The sequence below is a fragment of the Cannabis sativa genome, chromosome X (genome assembly GCF_029168945.1).
Source record: "Cannabis sativa cultivar Pink pepper isolate KNU-18-1 chromosome X, ASM2916894v1, whole genome shotgun sequence".
In the NCBI taxonomy this organism is placed as follows: domain Eukaryota; kingdom Viridiplantae; phylum Streptophyta; class Magnoliopsida; order Rosales; family Cannabaceae; genus Cannabis; species Cannabis sativa.
Genome location: NC_083610.1, coordinates 15,932,387 through 15,948,466, shown reverse-complemented (window position 1 = coordinate 15,948,466; position 16,080 = coordinate 15,932,387). Strand labels below are relative to the sequence as shown.

General features: G+C 35.5%; 2 protein-coding genes across 2 annotated transcripts; both read left to right on the top strand.

Annotated features, from left to right (window-relative positions):
* Positions 1 to 136: 136 nt before the first annotated feature.
* On the top strand, positions 137 to 859 carry LOC115703484 (outer envelope membrane protein 7). The gene has a single exon (XM_030630783.2). It carries the CDS (start codon positions 360 to 362, stop codon positions 582 to 584), a length of 225 nt encoding a protein of 74 aa, XP_030486643.1. The 5' UTR covers positions 137 to 359; the 3' UTR covers positions 585 to 859.
* Positions 860 to 10,325: 9,466 nt separating this feature from the next.
* Positions 10,326 to 13,924, top strand: LOC115703501 (F-box protein At2g27310). The gene is made up of 2 exons (XM_030630784.2): positions 10,326 to 10,936; positions 12,584 to 13,924. The coding sequence occupies exons 1-2, from the start codon at positions 10,928 to 10,930 to the stop codon at positions 13,721 to 13,723; spliced, it is 1,149 nt and encodes a 382-aa protein (XP_030486644.2). The 5' UTR covers positions 10,326 to 10,927; the 3' UTR covers positions 13,724 to 13,924.
* Positions 13,925 to 16,080: the final 2,156 nt, after the last annotated feature.

The window sequence follows — 16,080 nt, the reverse complement described above, 5'->3', positions numbered from 1 at the left end:
TTGTTCATTGTCTCGCTGGCAGTTTTTATTTCTCCACAAGGTATCTTTCAAGAAAATAATTTATCTCCAAAATACGTTCTATTATAATGGCCGACTTTTCAGTTTAATGAAAGTTTACATTTTATTCAAAAAAAAAAAAAAAAAAATGAGCCTTGGGCGAGAGCCCAGCCCGTCCAATACTTGGTCCAGCCGGGTCACCATCACATCTCCCCAGTCCAATCACGCGCTAACACTCTTCCTTCTCTCTCATAATTTAGTCCAAAAGCACCGTTTTCTTACATAAAGGAACAAAAAAATCATTTGTCCCCAAACACGTAGTGCAAAGCAATTGTTATCCCTAGTTCAATTGCTTCGGCAAGATGAAGAAATCGACGGCGGCGAAACAAGCATTGGTGGTGTTTGGAGCCCTATCATTAGGATGGCTTGCAATTGAGCTGGCTTTCAAACCCATCCTTGATAAGGCCAGAGCTGCCATGGACAAGTCCGACCCGGCTCGAGACCCCGATGAAGATCCCGTCGTCGTTGTCGTCGACGAGTCTGCTAGCAAGTCTTCCGATGACTCAGAGGTTGCCACTGATGAGTAAGGCTAAAGTTGGAAGAGTATGATTTTCTTAGGGATTTTATGAAAATCCAGTTTATGATATAATAATCAAAGAGAAAATTAATGGGTTTAGTTGTAATTATTGTTATTATTTTTCAAATGGGAGTTTGTTTAGTGAACTACTTCTGTGCTAAAATGTTAATTGTCTAGACAGAGTTAATCAAATGAGTATATCTGTACTAAAATGAATTAACTCTTTGGTTGATTGTAAAATTTATTCATTCATTGATTGGACTTGGGAATACTTGTTTTGCTCAATAATGTCTTAAACATTCATAATAACCCAAAAGGATGCACAATAAATTGTAGCTGAAATAGAAAGTTAAGAAAAATTACTTGTCTGTTACTTTGTGGTGAGGAGGCTTCTACATCATATTATTATGTTCATATCATAAAGTACATTTCATTTCGTATTAGTTTGATAGCTAGACTTGAATAAAGATAGTATTGTAAGATTTAACAATGGTGAAGATGAAAGAAAATACAGAGTGTACAGCAGAGCAATTGGCATAGCCTTTGAACACTACAGATTACCAAGAAAAGCTTAACCAAAGTGGTTAGCATGAGACCATTTATTTATACTGTTATGAAGTACAATACAGAAGGAAAATAACAGAACAAACTACTTGCATAACTAATTGTAACTAACTAAACTAACTGTCAGAAGTAACAGTTATATCGTTTACATCCCCCCTCAAACGAAATGGTGATGCAGCCATTTGAAGTTTGCTTTTCAAGTAGTTAAAACGATCTGTAGAAAGTGGTTTAGTTAGTATGTCTGCAGCTTGATCTAAAGAAGGAACATAGCGAACTGAGAGCTGCTTAGCAAGAATTTGGTCTCGAACAAAATGGAGATCGATCTCAATGTGTTTGCATCTTGCATGAAACACAGGATTTGCTGCAAGACCTGCAGCACTCTGATTGTCAATCCATAAAATAGGAGCCTGAGAGAGTGGTACTTGTAATTCAGACAGAAGTGATGTAATCCATTTAACCTCAGCAGTGGCATTAGCAAGGGCTCGAAACTCACTTTCCGTACTGGATCTAACAACAACTTGTTGTTTTTTTGCGGACCAGGATACTAAGTTGTTGCCCAAAAACATTAGATAGCCTCCTGTGGATCTTCTGTCATCGATGCAGCTTGCCCAATCTGCATCCGTGTAGCCTTGTAGTTGAAAAGTATCTGTTGGTTTGAGCCATAATCCATCTGTGAGTGTACCTTTTAAATAACGAAGTAGTCTCTTGCATGCCTCCCAGTGTTTAACAGTGGGAGCATGTAGGAATTGGCTGAGTTTATTGGTAATGTAGGCTACATCGGGTCGAGTTAAGCTAAGGTATTGTAGAGCTCCTAATGTACTTCTGTACAATGTGATGTTGTCAAAAGGGTCCCCATCAAGTAGGCTCAGTTTGGAAGTGGAACTAGTAGGATTGGGGCATACTTTTGCTCCTTCCATTTGAACTTTACTGAGTATATCCGTGATATACTTGCTCTGACTGAGATACATACCCGTATGATCTCGATAAATTTCAACTCCTAAGAAATAGTGTACTTCCCCCAAGTCTTTTAATGAGAAGGCTGTGTTTAACTCTGAGATGAAGGTGTTGATGAGAGTTGGATTCGGACCCGTGATGAGTATATCATCGACATATACCAAGAGATATACCAATGTGTCACCAGAGCCATGAATATAAAGAGAAGAATCAGATTTCGAGCCATGAAAACCCCATTGTAATAGTGTTTGGCGAAGCTTCTCATTCCAGGCCCTGGGGGCTTGTTTCAAGCCATAAATGGCTTTGTGTAAAAGACACACATGAGTGGGTTTAGATGTGTCGACAAAACCTGGTGGTTGCTGCATATATACCACTTCATTGAGATCGCCATTTAGAAATGCATTACTCACGTCGAGTTGCTTGACAAACCACTTGGCATTGACTGCTAGAGATAACACAATTCTGACTGTAACCGGTTTTATGACAGGACTGAATGTTTCTTCGTAGTCGATCCCAGGTGTCTGAAGAAAGCCCCTTGCAACCAGCCGAGACTTGAATTTATTTAAAGAACCATCTTTGTTGAGCTTAATTCGGTGTATCCATTTGTTGGTAATGACTTGCATATGCTTCTTATAGGGAACGAGTGTCCATGTTCTTTGCTTTGTGAGAGCTTGAAATTCTGAATTCATTGCAGCTAGCCATTTTGGGTTGTTGAGGGCAGACTTTAAAGATTTTGGTTCAGTTGGGAGAAGAGATTCAGGGAGTGGATGTTTAGTGGCAAGATAGGATTTTGGTTTTCTAATTCCACTTTGAGACCGAGTCTTCATAGGGTGAGTACGGGTGATGGTGGTGGTAGGATTATCTGTTGACACAGGGATGGAAATATTGGAAACAGGTGGTATCTGGTTTGGTGATATTGTATTATGTAAGATAGGAGCTGGTGGTGGAATATTGGGTGATGAGGTGGGAACACATGGTGAGACAGGTGGCATTGTTGCATGAGTGGAGGATGACTCAAGATTGATCACGGGTGAGACAGTGGTGGAGTGGAGTGGAACATCAATAGGATCAACCACAATAGTATGAGTAGGTGAGATAGTGGGATCTGTATTAAATGAAGTGGAAGGAAAAAATGATGGTTGATCAGATAATACCTGAGTTTGAGATGCAGAGTCTTTTGCAGGATAATGGTTTTCATTAAACACCACATTCCTTGCTATGTACAGTCGGCCCTCAGTATTTTCACAAAGATAACCTTTGTGATGTGATGAATACCCCAGAAATAGACATGATTGTGATCTAAGTTCCATCTTATGATTATTGTATGGCCGTAGGTGTGGGAAACATTCACAACCAAAGGATTTTAAGATATTGTAATCGGGCTTGCTGTGAAAAAGAGTCTCATATGGTGATAGGTAGTTTAAGACTCGAGTAGGTAGTCTGTTTATGGTAAAGACAGCAGAGCTAAAAGCATACCACCAATAGGTTAAGTCTAAACCAGATTGGGCTAGCAAAGTCAAACCAGTTTCTGTAATGTGTCTGTGTTTCCTCTCGGCTCGTCCATTTTGTTCATGTGTTCTTGGACAAGGATGTTGAAAGTGAATTCCTTGATCCTCCAAGAATCTTTTGAAAGATCTATATTCTCCACCCCAATCTGCTTGGACAGATTTGACAGGAAGATTGAATTATTTTTCCACTAAACTCTTCCATTTGATGAATACCTCAAAGGCCTGAGACTTGAGAGTGAGTGGAAAGATCCATGTGTATCTGCTATAGTCATCCAAAAAATGAACATAATACTTGTATCCTTGTTTAGAATCAACATGAGAGGGGCCCCATAAATCAGTATGAATCAAGGCAAGTGGTTGGTTGGCTCGGGTGTCAGATTTTGGGAATGGTAAGGTGTGGCTTTTGCCTAATTGACAAGCAGTACAGAACTTGAGATCTTTAATGGTGCCAATATGGGAAACAAGTGGTAAGATTTTACTCATTGTTTGTGGTGCTGGGTGGCCAAGTTTGCAATGCCATGTATTTATGTCTTTACTGACAGATGAGAGAAATAATGCAGGTGAAGATACATTATAATCAGCAAAGGTAGTTGTTTTATTAAGGGGCAAAGTAGTACAATTCTCATTGTCAATTGTATCTTTAGTGGAATTACATGGATTACAGTCACAGGTACATTCAGCTACAGAATTCGATACAAGATTACATTGTAATGTTGCAGCTGGAGATGATGGAGAATCAGCACCTAATTGGTAGAGTCCATCTTTAACTTTCCCTTTGAGAAGCACCTGCCCAGTGTGTTTGTCCTTGACAAAGCACCAATGTTTATGAAATTCAAGAAAAACATTGTTATCCTCTGTTAGTTTAGAAACACTAACCAAGTTCTTTTTAATAGATGGAATTTGAAGAACAGAATTCAATTTTAGTGGGCAATTATTGAGGGAATTTAAAGTAGCAGAACCTATGTGTGAGATACAGATTTTCTTACCATCTGCAACTGCTAAAGTTTCTGGTCCTGCATAGGCTGCAGCAGCATCAAGAGTGTCGAGTGTGTTGGTGATGTGATTTGTTGCCCCTGTATCAGCAAACCAAGACAAATCATCACCAAAATCGGGAAGAACAGTAGGATTATGAGGGTCGGATTCAGTGTCACATTTAGTGAGGTAGGCTCTTGGATTCGGGAAAGTTGGTTTGGGTGTAACCCAGGATTTGTCAAACCTATAGTGACAAACTGCTGCTGAATGTCCTGATTTCATGCAAACTTGACAAATGAGCCTTGAGTTGGATGATGAACCACGGCCAGATCCTCTGCCTTGTGTTCTTGGCAAATTATCATAAGGAACACCTCGTCCATGAGTCATGGGGGGTCTGTAATAGCCACTTCTTGATGCACTAGTAGCAAGATTTGCTTGCATCTTGAGAGTAACATCCGAAACTGTGTTATGATGATCAAGCCTACTTTCATGGGCCATTAACAAAGCCTGAACTTCCTCAAGAGTCAATTCATCACTTCTTGATGTTATTCCTGAAACCACAGGATCATACTCGGGACCTAATCCATTTAACAATTGGAGGATAATATCTTGAGTTTCAACATTAGAACCAGCTATAGAAATGGAGTCAGATAGCACCTGAATTTTATCGATGTAGTCCAAGATTGATAAAGATCCTTTGCGTATGTTGGAGAATTGGCCTTTGAGTTGAAGAAGGCGAGCACGAGATTGGCTGGTGAATTTCTGTTCCAATGCTTTCCATACAGAGTACGAACTGGTGTAGTTGGCTACTGAGGCAAGGACTCCTTCAGTCATTGATGAACGGAGCCATGAGAGAAGAAGCTGATCACGTTTTTTCCAGATGAGAAATTGGGGGTTTTGAGCGCCAGAAACAAGAAATTCAGGGGGAGGAACTCCGGTGAAGAGGATGTCATCGAGGTCATGACCAATGACTGTGGGAACCACTTGTGATTTCCATGCAAGAAAGTTCGTGCGATCAAGGCGAACGGTGAGAGAAGCAGTCAGGGAATTGGAGAAGGGATTCCAATTCGTAGGAGCAGGAGCTTGAGTTGCGACAGCGGGTGGTGTTGGATCAGTGGGAATACCAGAATCATTTGCAGTGGAGGCCATTAGTGACGCTAGTCAATGGCTCTGATACCATGTAAGATTTAACAATGGTGAAGATGAAAGAAAATACAGAGTGTACAGCAGAGCAATTGGCATAGCCTTTGAACACTACAGATTACCAAGAAAAGCTTAACCAAAGTGGTTAGCATGAGACCATTTATTTATACTGTTATGAAGTACAATACAGAAGGAAAATAACAGAACAAACTACTTGCATAACTAATTGTAACTAACTAAACTAACTGTCAGAAGTAACAGTTATATCGTTTACAAGTATTAATGAGATTGAGTATTATGCTGTCCTTATATTGATTACTAGTATTGCCCTTATGAAATTAGTCAACTGGATTAGCTGTCAACAACAACTGGACATCTTAGTGAGAGAGATTAGTCTACGAGACTATTAGTATAGCCTTATGGAAGGTGTGACAGAAGATTCAACTCCAACCATATATAATATTGTATAAATTTTATGAACTTATATCTTGGACCAACTAGGTCACCAGTCTTTTAACTTTTATTATATTCTAATGATGAGTTGGTCATTTGTGAAACCCAGAACTTTGACATGCCACCAACAATTTGAATTCACTGATTTTCTGTGTATTTTTCTCTCCACTATTTATGGCAGAACTTGATTAAAAGAAAAGGGTACAAATGGTTGATCTTGTCCTCTGATTATCTAATGATTGGTATATGGTTGATGTGGCTTTGTACAATTGGAGTAATGCTTTAAGTTTAGGCTGATTGTGAGCGATTATTAGAGAAATGCTAAAGGGCACCAGTGGTGCCTAGCACCCTCCTATGTGTCAGTATCGCTATTGGTTTAACTAAGTATCGGGTCCCATATAGTTTAATATGATAGCTTTTAGGGAGTATCGCTAGCCAATCGCAACGCGACATGTCGAGAAGGTGCTAGACACCACTAGTGCTTAATAACAATGCTCCTATTCGATTATTATTATTATTATTATCATCCAAGTGTAGCTCAAAATCAAGGTTCGGTCTTATCTTTATTATACCATTAATATTAATCTGTTGTTTTTATTTGTAATGAAATGATTCTAAATTTATTAATCTCGCTACTATCTTTATGTTCATAGGATAGTTGAGGTACTGTATTCTTGTGTGTGTGTTTGTTAAGAGGGAGAATTAACAGGAAGGATAGAATGAGGTCTGATTGGCTAGATTATATTGGATGGAGTAGGTGGTTTGATTGTTTTGGGGGAATGCTTTTAGAAAGGAAAATAATTTAACAATGATAATTATTTGAGAATAAGGAATGATAAATAGAGAGAAAAATAGTGTGTTTCATTCAATTGCAGTAAAAAATAAAGTAATATTAACTCTAAATAATTATTTAATTTAACACCTCTCTCAAACTCATAATGTTGCACAAAAAAAGCATCAAGAGTTTGCCTAAAAGAAAATCAAAATGAAAAATCGTAAGTGATTTGGTAAAAAAAATTAGCAATTTGCAACAAAGAGGGTACAAAAGGCAAAAGTAATGGTTTTCAATTTTAGATGGTGACAAATAAAATGACAATCAATCTTAATATGCTTGGTGCGTTCATGGACAACCGAGTTGTGAGCAATTTGAATAGCGATTTGATTGTCAAAATACATAGGAGTGAGACAATAGTGAATGACACTCATATTTGCAAGTAATCATTTCAACCAAACAATCTCTTAAGTAGTGCATGACAGGGTACTCAACTTTTGTAGAAGATTGATAAACAACTGATTGTTTCTTGTTGTTCCAAGAAATAAGAGAATCCTCCAAAAAAAAAAAATACAGAAATCGATGATAGACTTTTGGTTTGTGGGATCACGACCATGATCAGCATCACAGTAAGCTCGCAACTCCAAATAAGAGGTGAAAGGTAGTAGTTGGTTCTGCCCTCAAAGATACCGTAGAATGCGAAGAACAACAGTCCCGTATGCGGTAGTAGGAGAAACAAAAAGCTGAGTAACAGTATGAATAACATATGCAATATTTGGACGATAAACAAAACTGCCAACAATAGTGCAATACAAAGTAGGATCTTCCTAAGGGTAGCCATCAAAAGGAGAATACTGAACATTCAACGCAAAGGGAGTATCAACAATTCTAGCATAGGTAAGAACACTTAATAATATTTGTAGTGTACTTTAACTGATATAAAAGATAACCTTTTGGAAAAAATAACAATTTTAATACCCATAAAATATAGCAGAGAACTTGAATATTTCATCTCAAATTGAGATCTAATTCTAACTTTAACACTTCAACATTCCCCCTATTAAAAATTTAAACATGAAGCTCTCACAAAATTATGAACAATTTTGTTAGCAAAAAGATACACAAACACAAACGAGACTTTGCTCTTACAAGAAATAAACTTTCTACAGTTAACAACCACTAATACAAACAAACATAGAATTCATAGTCAAATGACTGCAGATGGCATGGAAAGCTACTAGACCATCTGTCTCAAGCACAACATTCCCCTTATTGTCTCAAGCACAACATTCACCCCATTGTTTTCTTTTAATCCAACTTAAAGCTTCACGAATCCCTATAATCTCAGCAAGCTCCGGTGCCAAAACCCCTTTTCGACATTCCTGCAGCTAGTTCAAGCCTTCACCAGTTCACTTGTATGATCGTGATCCACCGAACCAAACCCATAAAAACAACTACCCTAAATAAAGCAACATCTACATTAACTTTGATTTGAGACTTTTGAGCCTTCATCCAAATTTCAGCACCATCAGTGGCCAAATCAGTCGACAAAGACTTGCTGGAAAAACCATTTTGGAATATTAGAGACCTTAGCACGCCAAACTGAGCAGCACAACGCAACAACCTCCAACAGTTTTCTTTAATTACTTTATTTTATTATTTTTTGAAAATGACTTGAGATAGATAATCTTTTCTACAAAGAAGAAAAAGAGAAACATATAGACATCAAAATTAGGACTGAGAAGATATGTATTGGTGAGTCATTGGAGCATTTATTCTTGTGTCTTTAAAAAAAAAACTACCTGAAAGAACAATGCTGAACTACCATATTGAAGCTGAAAAGTGAAAAGGACTCATTATCTAAAAAGAGGCAAAGTGAGTAATGTATTCCTTCCATACAAACACTTGCCCATTCCAATACCGTCCACTTGGCACATATTTCGCTATTTCACCAAATTTTGTGGGCTTGGGGAGGCCTAGATGCGTGAATTAAATCTTAAAAGTGAATAAAATCTTGGGAATTCTAATTTGGTTGAGGAAAACACACACAGAAATTAATGTATTTAGAATCACTTGGATGTTGTTGTTGCAGCATAGAAAGCTCGAGTGTCCAAACCCGAGAAACAACAATCAGACTGACTCTACTGATTGTGACTAGTTATCTCCTCAACAATAACAAATGGGTTTTTTTTTTATTAATTATTAGCAAAAATGGCTCAAAAGTTTTACTTTATTTAGCAATTTAGTCTTGTAGATTTTCTTTTTTGAACAAGTTTTAGATTTTAACAACAGTAGTAATTAAGTCTCAGTTACTGAAAACTCGATTGTCAAAAGTTTTCTTAAGGATTGAATTGCCAATCAAGTAATAATTCGTGATTTTTTTTGCTAGATAATCTAACGAGTAATAATATGTGCATTAAAAATATACATTCAAATATTAATATTTCTTATTTTGTGCGGGAAAAAATAGGTTTTCTCGTTCCTAAATTTATAGCTATCAGAGGTCGTCTTTTTTTTTTTTATTATTTTTGGCTAAGACTGCTAGCCTTCGCTGGGCTTAGGTGGGACTTGGTCGGGGTTGTGTTTTGCTACTGCAATTTGATTTTTGCTACTGTGATTAGTTTTGTCTCTGTGATATGATTTTTAGTGTTTTAGCCTTGTTTCTGTGACTTAGTTTTGAGTGTTTTAGTCTTGTCTGTGTGACATAGTTTTGTTTTGTTTTGTTTTGTTGATTCTTCTTTGTTCTTCGATGGCTCGCCATCAAATCGTTATTAGTAGTTGGGAATAGCAGTTCTCTGCAACTGCAACTGAAGGAGTTGTTAGTAGTACAGTTACGTACCTTATATAATAGTTGAGTTCGGGGTTGAATAAACTTGCTGCAACAATTTTAACTGTTGTCTCTTCTGAGCAGTGAATAAAACATAATATAGACATTATCAAGGTTAATTGTGATGCTGCAATCTTTTTCATTCTGATTTTATTTTAGTTTTTTTTTGTCTAATGATTTGAGAATTAGACGGTTAATTATTTGATTTGTTTTTTTAATTTTAATCCTGATCGTTTTTACAACGCGAGAGATGTCGTGATTAGATTGCAGACTATTATTTTAGTTAATTATTATTAATAAAATTTTATAATTTATTAAAAAAATATGCATTCAAATATTACACACATGCATTTGCTTTTTAAAATAATAAATCTTAATAGTTATAAAAAAATCTTAATTCAAATAATAATTGATTAAAGATACACTTATAATATTTGAGTGCATCCATATCTATACGAAGAAAAGAGACACAGTTGTGATTTGGTGGAAAGAAAAAAGAATGGATTTCTTTTACTCACACGAATGACTCTTGGATAAAATTCTCATAAATATTGAAGGTTGAACAACATATTACTATTATATTTTGGAAAAATAATTTTAGGTGTATTGTTCAAATCACCTGATCTATGATTCAAAGAAAATACAATTAAAAAAATATAACATTTTTATTATTTCATATAAAATAAGTTGTAATAGTGAAAGATATTTGAAGATACACGGGTACAGATGTAAAGCCATGGAGGTTGGTCCGATTTAATAAATGTGATAATTAGGTGGCATACCTATGTATGGTGATTGAAAGATAAGAAACAAAGCCATTTGTTTTTCGTTTTTTCTTTTAATCTGGTAGCTTATTGTTTTCTGCCAAATCCAAAACATATTAGATGCCTACGGTGTCCAAGAAAAGCTTCTAACTTTAGTAGAAAGTGACTCGTGAACCCACCCTCCCTTTATTATCTGCCACAACCCAGAATTCATCATCATCTTCTTCTTCTTCGTATTTGGTCTTAGTTTCAGTACTCCTTCTCGTTGCTGGGTTACCATTAGATTCCTCTTCTGAGTTATTTTGTTATTGGTAGTTGGTACCATCCAAAAGTAAAAAGGGGCTTCGATGAAAAGGACTTTTTGCTCCTTGCTACTACTGTGCTAATGGCTAATCTATGAGTGAGGTTCGAATTCTAATCAATTTTCATCTTTTCTCAGTTACTTTAAACCTTTTTGTTTATTTTGCTTAATTGTTTATTGGGCAGTTGATTTATTTTTATTTTATTTTTTGCTTTGTTGATTTGTTTGGAGTTGTTTAAGTCTTTCCAATTAGTCCGACCTCTTTGATTCTTGTAGAACAGTCACCACAAAAATTTTGCTAATTTTCTTAATAAGTCATTTAGTGGAACATTTGATTGTGTATTTCATTCTTTAGATCATTTCTCTTAAAAAACTCCTCTATTTTGTTTAAGCCGTCATTGAAATCCTCATATTAACTACTTACACAACTGTTTTTTGTAATCCAAAATTGGGTTTTAAGCACTTTTCAATGATTTAGTGACCGTACTTTGCAAGGGAACCAGCGCTGTACTCTTTGCCTAAGTCTGTTATTTCGCAAGCTATATTCTCAGTTTCTCGATTAATTTACTTTATACTTTATGTTCTCTTACCAAATAATATTTTAGCCCCTTTTTCTTATTGATAAATAGGCTGTTTGTCAATTCTGTTTTTCTTTTTTGAGATTTCTCACACCATTGCTATAAATCTGCTTGTTCCAATCATCTAGGGGATGTGGCTCCATTAAACTTTAATCAAACATTGCACATGATACGATTTATGTATATGTTTTTTGATATGGCCTGTTTATGCACAAAGTTTGGTGATTAGTCATTACCCTTTTTTAAGACAACATTGGTATCTGTCTAAATAGATATTCTCAATCGGTTTGAAGTGTATTTTCTTTTGATGTTTAAAACTGAAACACTATTTTCTTGTTCCCTTCTTTTTCTTCTTAAAAAAATAATTTAAAGACTTGGTTATTATTTTACTCTCTCTCTCTCTAATTACTTTAACTGTGGATTGTATTAGTAGAGGAATAGGATTTTTGGAGTATTACTGAAGTGGGATTAGTGAAGTGCTGGTTTGTTATTTGAATTTCTAACTTTCTTGGCTTTGATGAAACAATTTTTTTTTGTTTAGTTTGTTTCTGTATCTTATATGTTGTCTGTCACAAGTGCATTGTGATGATTCTCTTTTGAAGCAATTTTGGTTTTTTGAGTGAACATGCATGGAGCTTGTCTGTATGCTATAATGGATTGTTTTTCTTTGAATTCTGTTTGTTGATTTGTGTAGACAGTGGCTGAGAATCACGAAGATGTTCCTCTAGGATATTGTCATACCAATGCATTCATTCTATTAAGAAGATATAGTTGGTCTTTTTTTATCTTCTATGAAGTTTTATGATTTAGCAATACTAGCCGTGTTTTTTTATTAATTTTCCTCTCTCTCAATTCAAGTAGTATTTAGTCTTGTTGGCACTGAATATGAATAGATATTTCAAGGTTTGGCCATATTTAGATTCATGTAGATCTTATTCCATTTCCTTAATAATTTTTAATATTTAATGTTAGAAATTTATCAGATTATTTCTTTTCATTTTCCTTCATAAGTTTTTCATAGTTAATGTTATGAATTTGTAGGATTAAGTGATAATCACTTACTTGAAGACAAATTGTCCATGAAGTTTATCTCTCTCTATTGAATTATTGTTTGATATTACTCTATCCTTTGAAATACATAAAAAAGAAAATTGTTTGTGCTTTGTTTTTTAGATCCTGAGATCCATGGGTACATCAGTTGCACCAGTGGACTGCATGAGGTCGTTGAGCACAGATATTTTTTATGATATATTGAGGCGTCTTGATGGACCCACTTTGGCTAGTGCAGCATGCACTTGTGCTGCCTTCTCTTCCATCTCAAGAGAAGAGAAATTATGGGAAGATGTGTGTTCTTCTTTGTGGCCTTCAACCAATAGGGAAGATGTCAAATATTTGATATCTTCAATTGGTGGATTCAGAAAGTTCTATGCAGATTGTTTTCCTCTTATTGTAAATAAGGAAGTTTCTGAATACCAAATGAATGAATTTCGCGAGTATCCAGAAGAATGGACCGAAACTGAATACTACGGTGACATGGATGAAGTTGAGAGTATTTCTCCTTCAGATTTTATTTCTATTGTGGATATAAGGTATAAGGAGAAAACAATTTGCTCAAAAGTTTTATGGGACATTCCAAATGCAAATAGCTTCAATGGTTGGTTTTACAACTGCCCATTTCGGATTGATCTGCTCACTTATGCAGCAAGAGATGATGATGATTATGGTGAAGTTATAATTTCAGTTTCTGATGGTTTGCCACCAATTACATCTTTGGAGAGAGAAAGAAAAGACGGGAAACTATGGCAGGAGCTTCGTGATGGGCTCCAACTTAGTTGGATTGTTGTAAACAAAAAAATGAAGCAAGCTGCCAATTTTGCTAGCTGGAGCGCTCTTGGCGGGCAAAGGCACTGGCCAACCGACAGAGACTTTGTAATACGCTTTGGATCCATACTTCCTGCAAAGGACATTCTTCCTCGTCAAGTAGTGGAATGCATACTCAGTACGAAGTTTAGAGTGGTTCAAACAGAAGGAGAGGGTATTCAGACAACTCTTAAGTTAACAGAGGTAAGCATGCAGTTGGAAGATATGGAAGGTTCTCACGTCAACGGAAGGAATAGTTTACTTATCCTAAAGGAGGCACTAAGTTGCCGTAGGAGTAAAAACTACAGCGAAGTCCTCGAATCTTGTCATTTGTACTCGAAAGTGCAGGATCAGTTGAAAGAGGATAAGATGAGAAATGAAAGCAGGTTGGATAGACTCTGCATCTTATGCGGCATTACTGCATTTATAACGTTTTGGTACTGTGTACTATGAAAATAAATGCCTACTTATTTTAACATGTTTCCTTATACTACACATGTATGATATATCTAACCAAGTTGTCCCTGTATGTGTTCTTCTGATGTGAATTCAAATTTTGGTTTAGTTGATTATAATAGAAAAGTTCTTGCATATTAATATTCCAAGTATGGATTTCAACCAGTTGAATGAATTGGTGGCACTTGTTTCTGGTCCCATTTTGATGTACTACAGGCATTTTTATATTTATTTTAATTAGTTTGGGAATATCGTTATTGTTAACCCGTAATGCCAATATTGGCTCTTCTAGTACTAATATTTACAAATTTAAGATATCGTCTCTTTAAAATGTCGACATCATCTTCATCTTAATACGTGATGGATTATTTATAATTGTTTCTTAATTTTTTTTTAAGAGAAATTTGCGGTTAAATTCTTATAAGTTTCAATTAGTATACATTTAATCTTTTTTTTTTTTTTAATTTTTCTTTTTTATTTTAGTGATAAAATTCCTTTTGTTTGCAAATTTAAAGTATGTATTAAATGTTATAGTTAAATGCCAATTATGATACCAACTAGAATTGCTAATGTGTGTACATGGCATACTTCTATTGGTCAAAATAATTTTAATTATTTTTAATAACTTTCAAAACTAATTTAATAAAATTCAAAGTATTTTAAAATTGCAAAAGTAATTAATTATTGGTCAAAAATATATCTTTCATTATCAGCTTTCTTTTCCTTCTAATTAATGTCTACACTTTCTTCTTTGTGTAGAGGTGTTTATTGAATCATATTCAATGGATTTAGACTCAACCGATCCAATCTAATTATTTATTGGATATTAAATTTTGTCATCCGGTCCAATCCAATCGAATTGAGTCATCCGATCTGATCCGATCCAATGGATGTATTGGATTGGATCGATTCCAACCATTGGATGCATTGACTGGTTTTTTATTGGATTGAAATGGATCCATCCAATTTATTTTAGCTACCATTTAAGTTGATTTCATTTAAAAGAAAAAAATATATAAAAAAACATAATTTAAAACTTAATAATCCAACATACATCATAAACATTAATTTAGTCCAACCTAATTTTCATGATTTCATAATAAAATCACTAAAAAAATAAAATTTATTTAATATCCATCTGCACTGCTGGCCATGTTTTCTTCATTCCTAAATCTACACTTCACCCATCTTCTGTGGGTGATGATCATGGTCCTTCTAGTAGTGTTGTTGCTGAAGAAAAGACAGTTTCTACTGATGTTGAGGGGGAGCAAGATGTTGCTCATGGTCAAACTGGATCTACTACTGCTGCTATCCGGGGGAGCAACTTAGTGTACGTGGTCAGAATGATTCCACAACAGCCAATGTCTAGGGGGAGACATCGAATGCTGCTCAATCTTCTGCTCCTGTTGGTGATGTTACCATGGTACATGGCTTTGCTGCCTCTCTTGTTGCCAATTCTAGCAGCGAATAATTATGGTCATCGAGGGGGAGATTAAGTACTTTATTTTTTGTATAAAGACTGTTCACATTGTCCATATTTTGTGCTTGGACTTTTGACTGGTTGGTTGTGCTTCTTTTTGCCAAACTTTACCTTGTTGTTTGTTGGATTAGTCTTTTGTTGGTTTTTGTGTGTTTTTGCTATTGTGTCTTTCTTTGTATTTTGTGCATGGTCGTTGATCATAATTTGCCAAGGGGGAGATTGTAAGTGCAATAGTTTGTGTATGGCAAGTTATGTGGTTCCTTGTTTGTTCAGTTTTCTGACTTTCCATGTTTGTTGTCTTAGCTATTTACATTGGTCATCTAAATTGTCATCAATTTCATCTGTTTTGTCTTGGTGATTTTTATTGTTTTCCATGTCAGCTTTCACCTTTTATATTCCTTTCTTGTATAAGTCAGTGCCAGTTGGATTCAGCTGGGGTGGTTAGTTAGCCGAGCTGTTTTGTTTTCAAATGAGTATACAATATTCTGTTGTTGCCTTTTCTAACTAACTCTCATATTTGATAGAATCAATTTTGATTATTGCTCTGCTAGGGAAAAATATTTCTCTGGTGTTTCTGTGTTATATGCAAATGAAAAACTCAGTGAATCTTCAAGAGGTTGAAGAAGGAGTTCGAATCTGCGTTGTCCGAGGAGAGTTCAGACTGAACTGCTGAAGGATCTTCAGCTTGTTAGAACTTAGAAGCAAGGAGAGCTTATTTTCTTGGATCTAAGTGTGCTTAGATCAGTTATCTTGATTGTGTTCAAAAATTAGGTAACATCGTGTAAAGTCATTTCAGATTATGTAGTTTGATTTGTAAAATTGGAACTGGTGTATGTAATTGAATTGATTTTATAGTGGATGTTACTTTACCCGA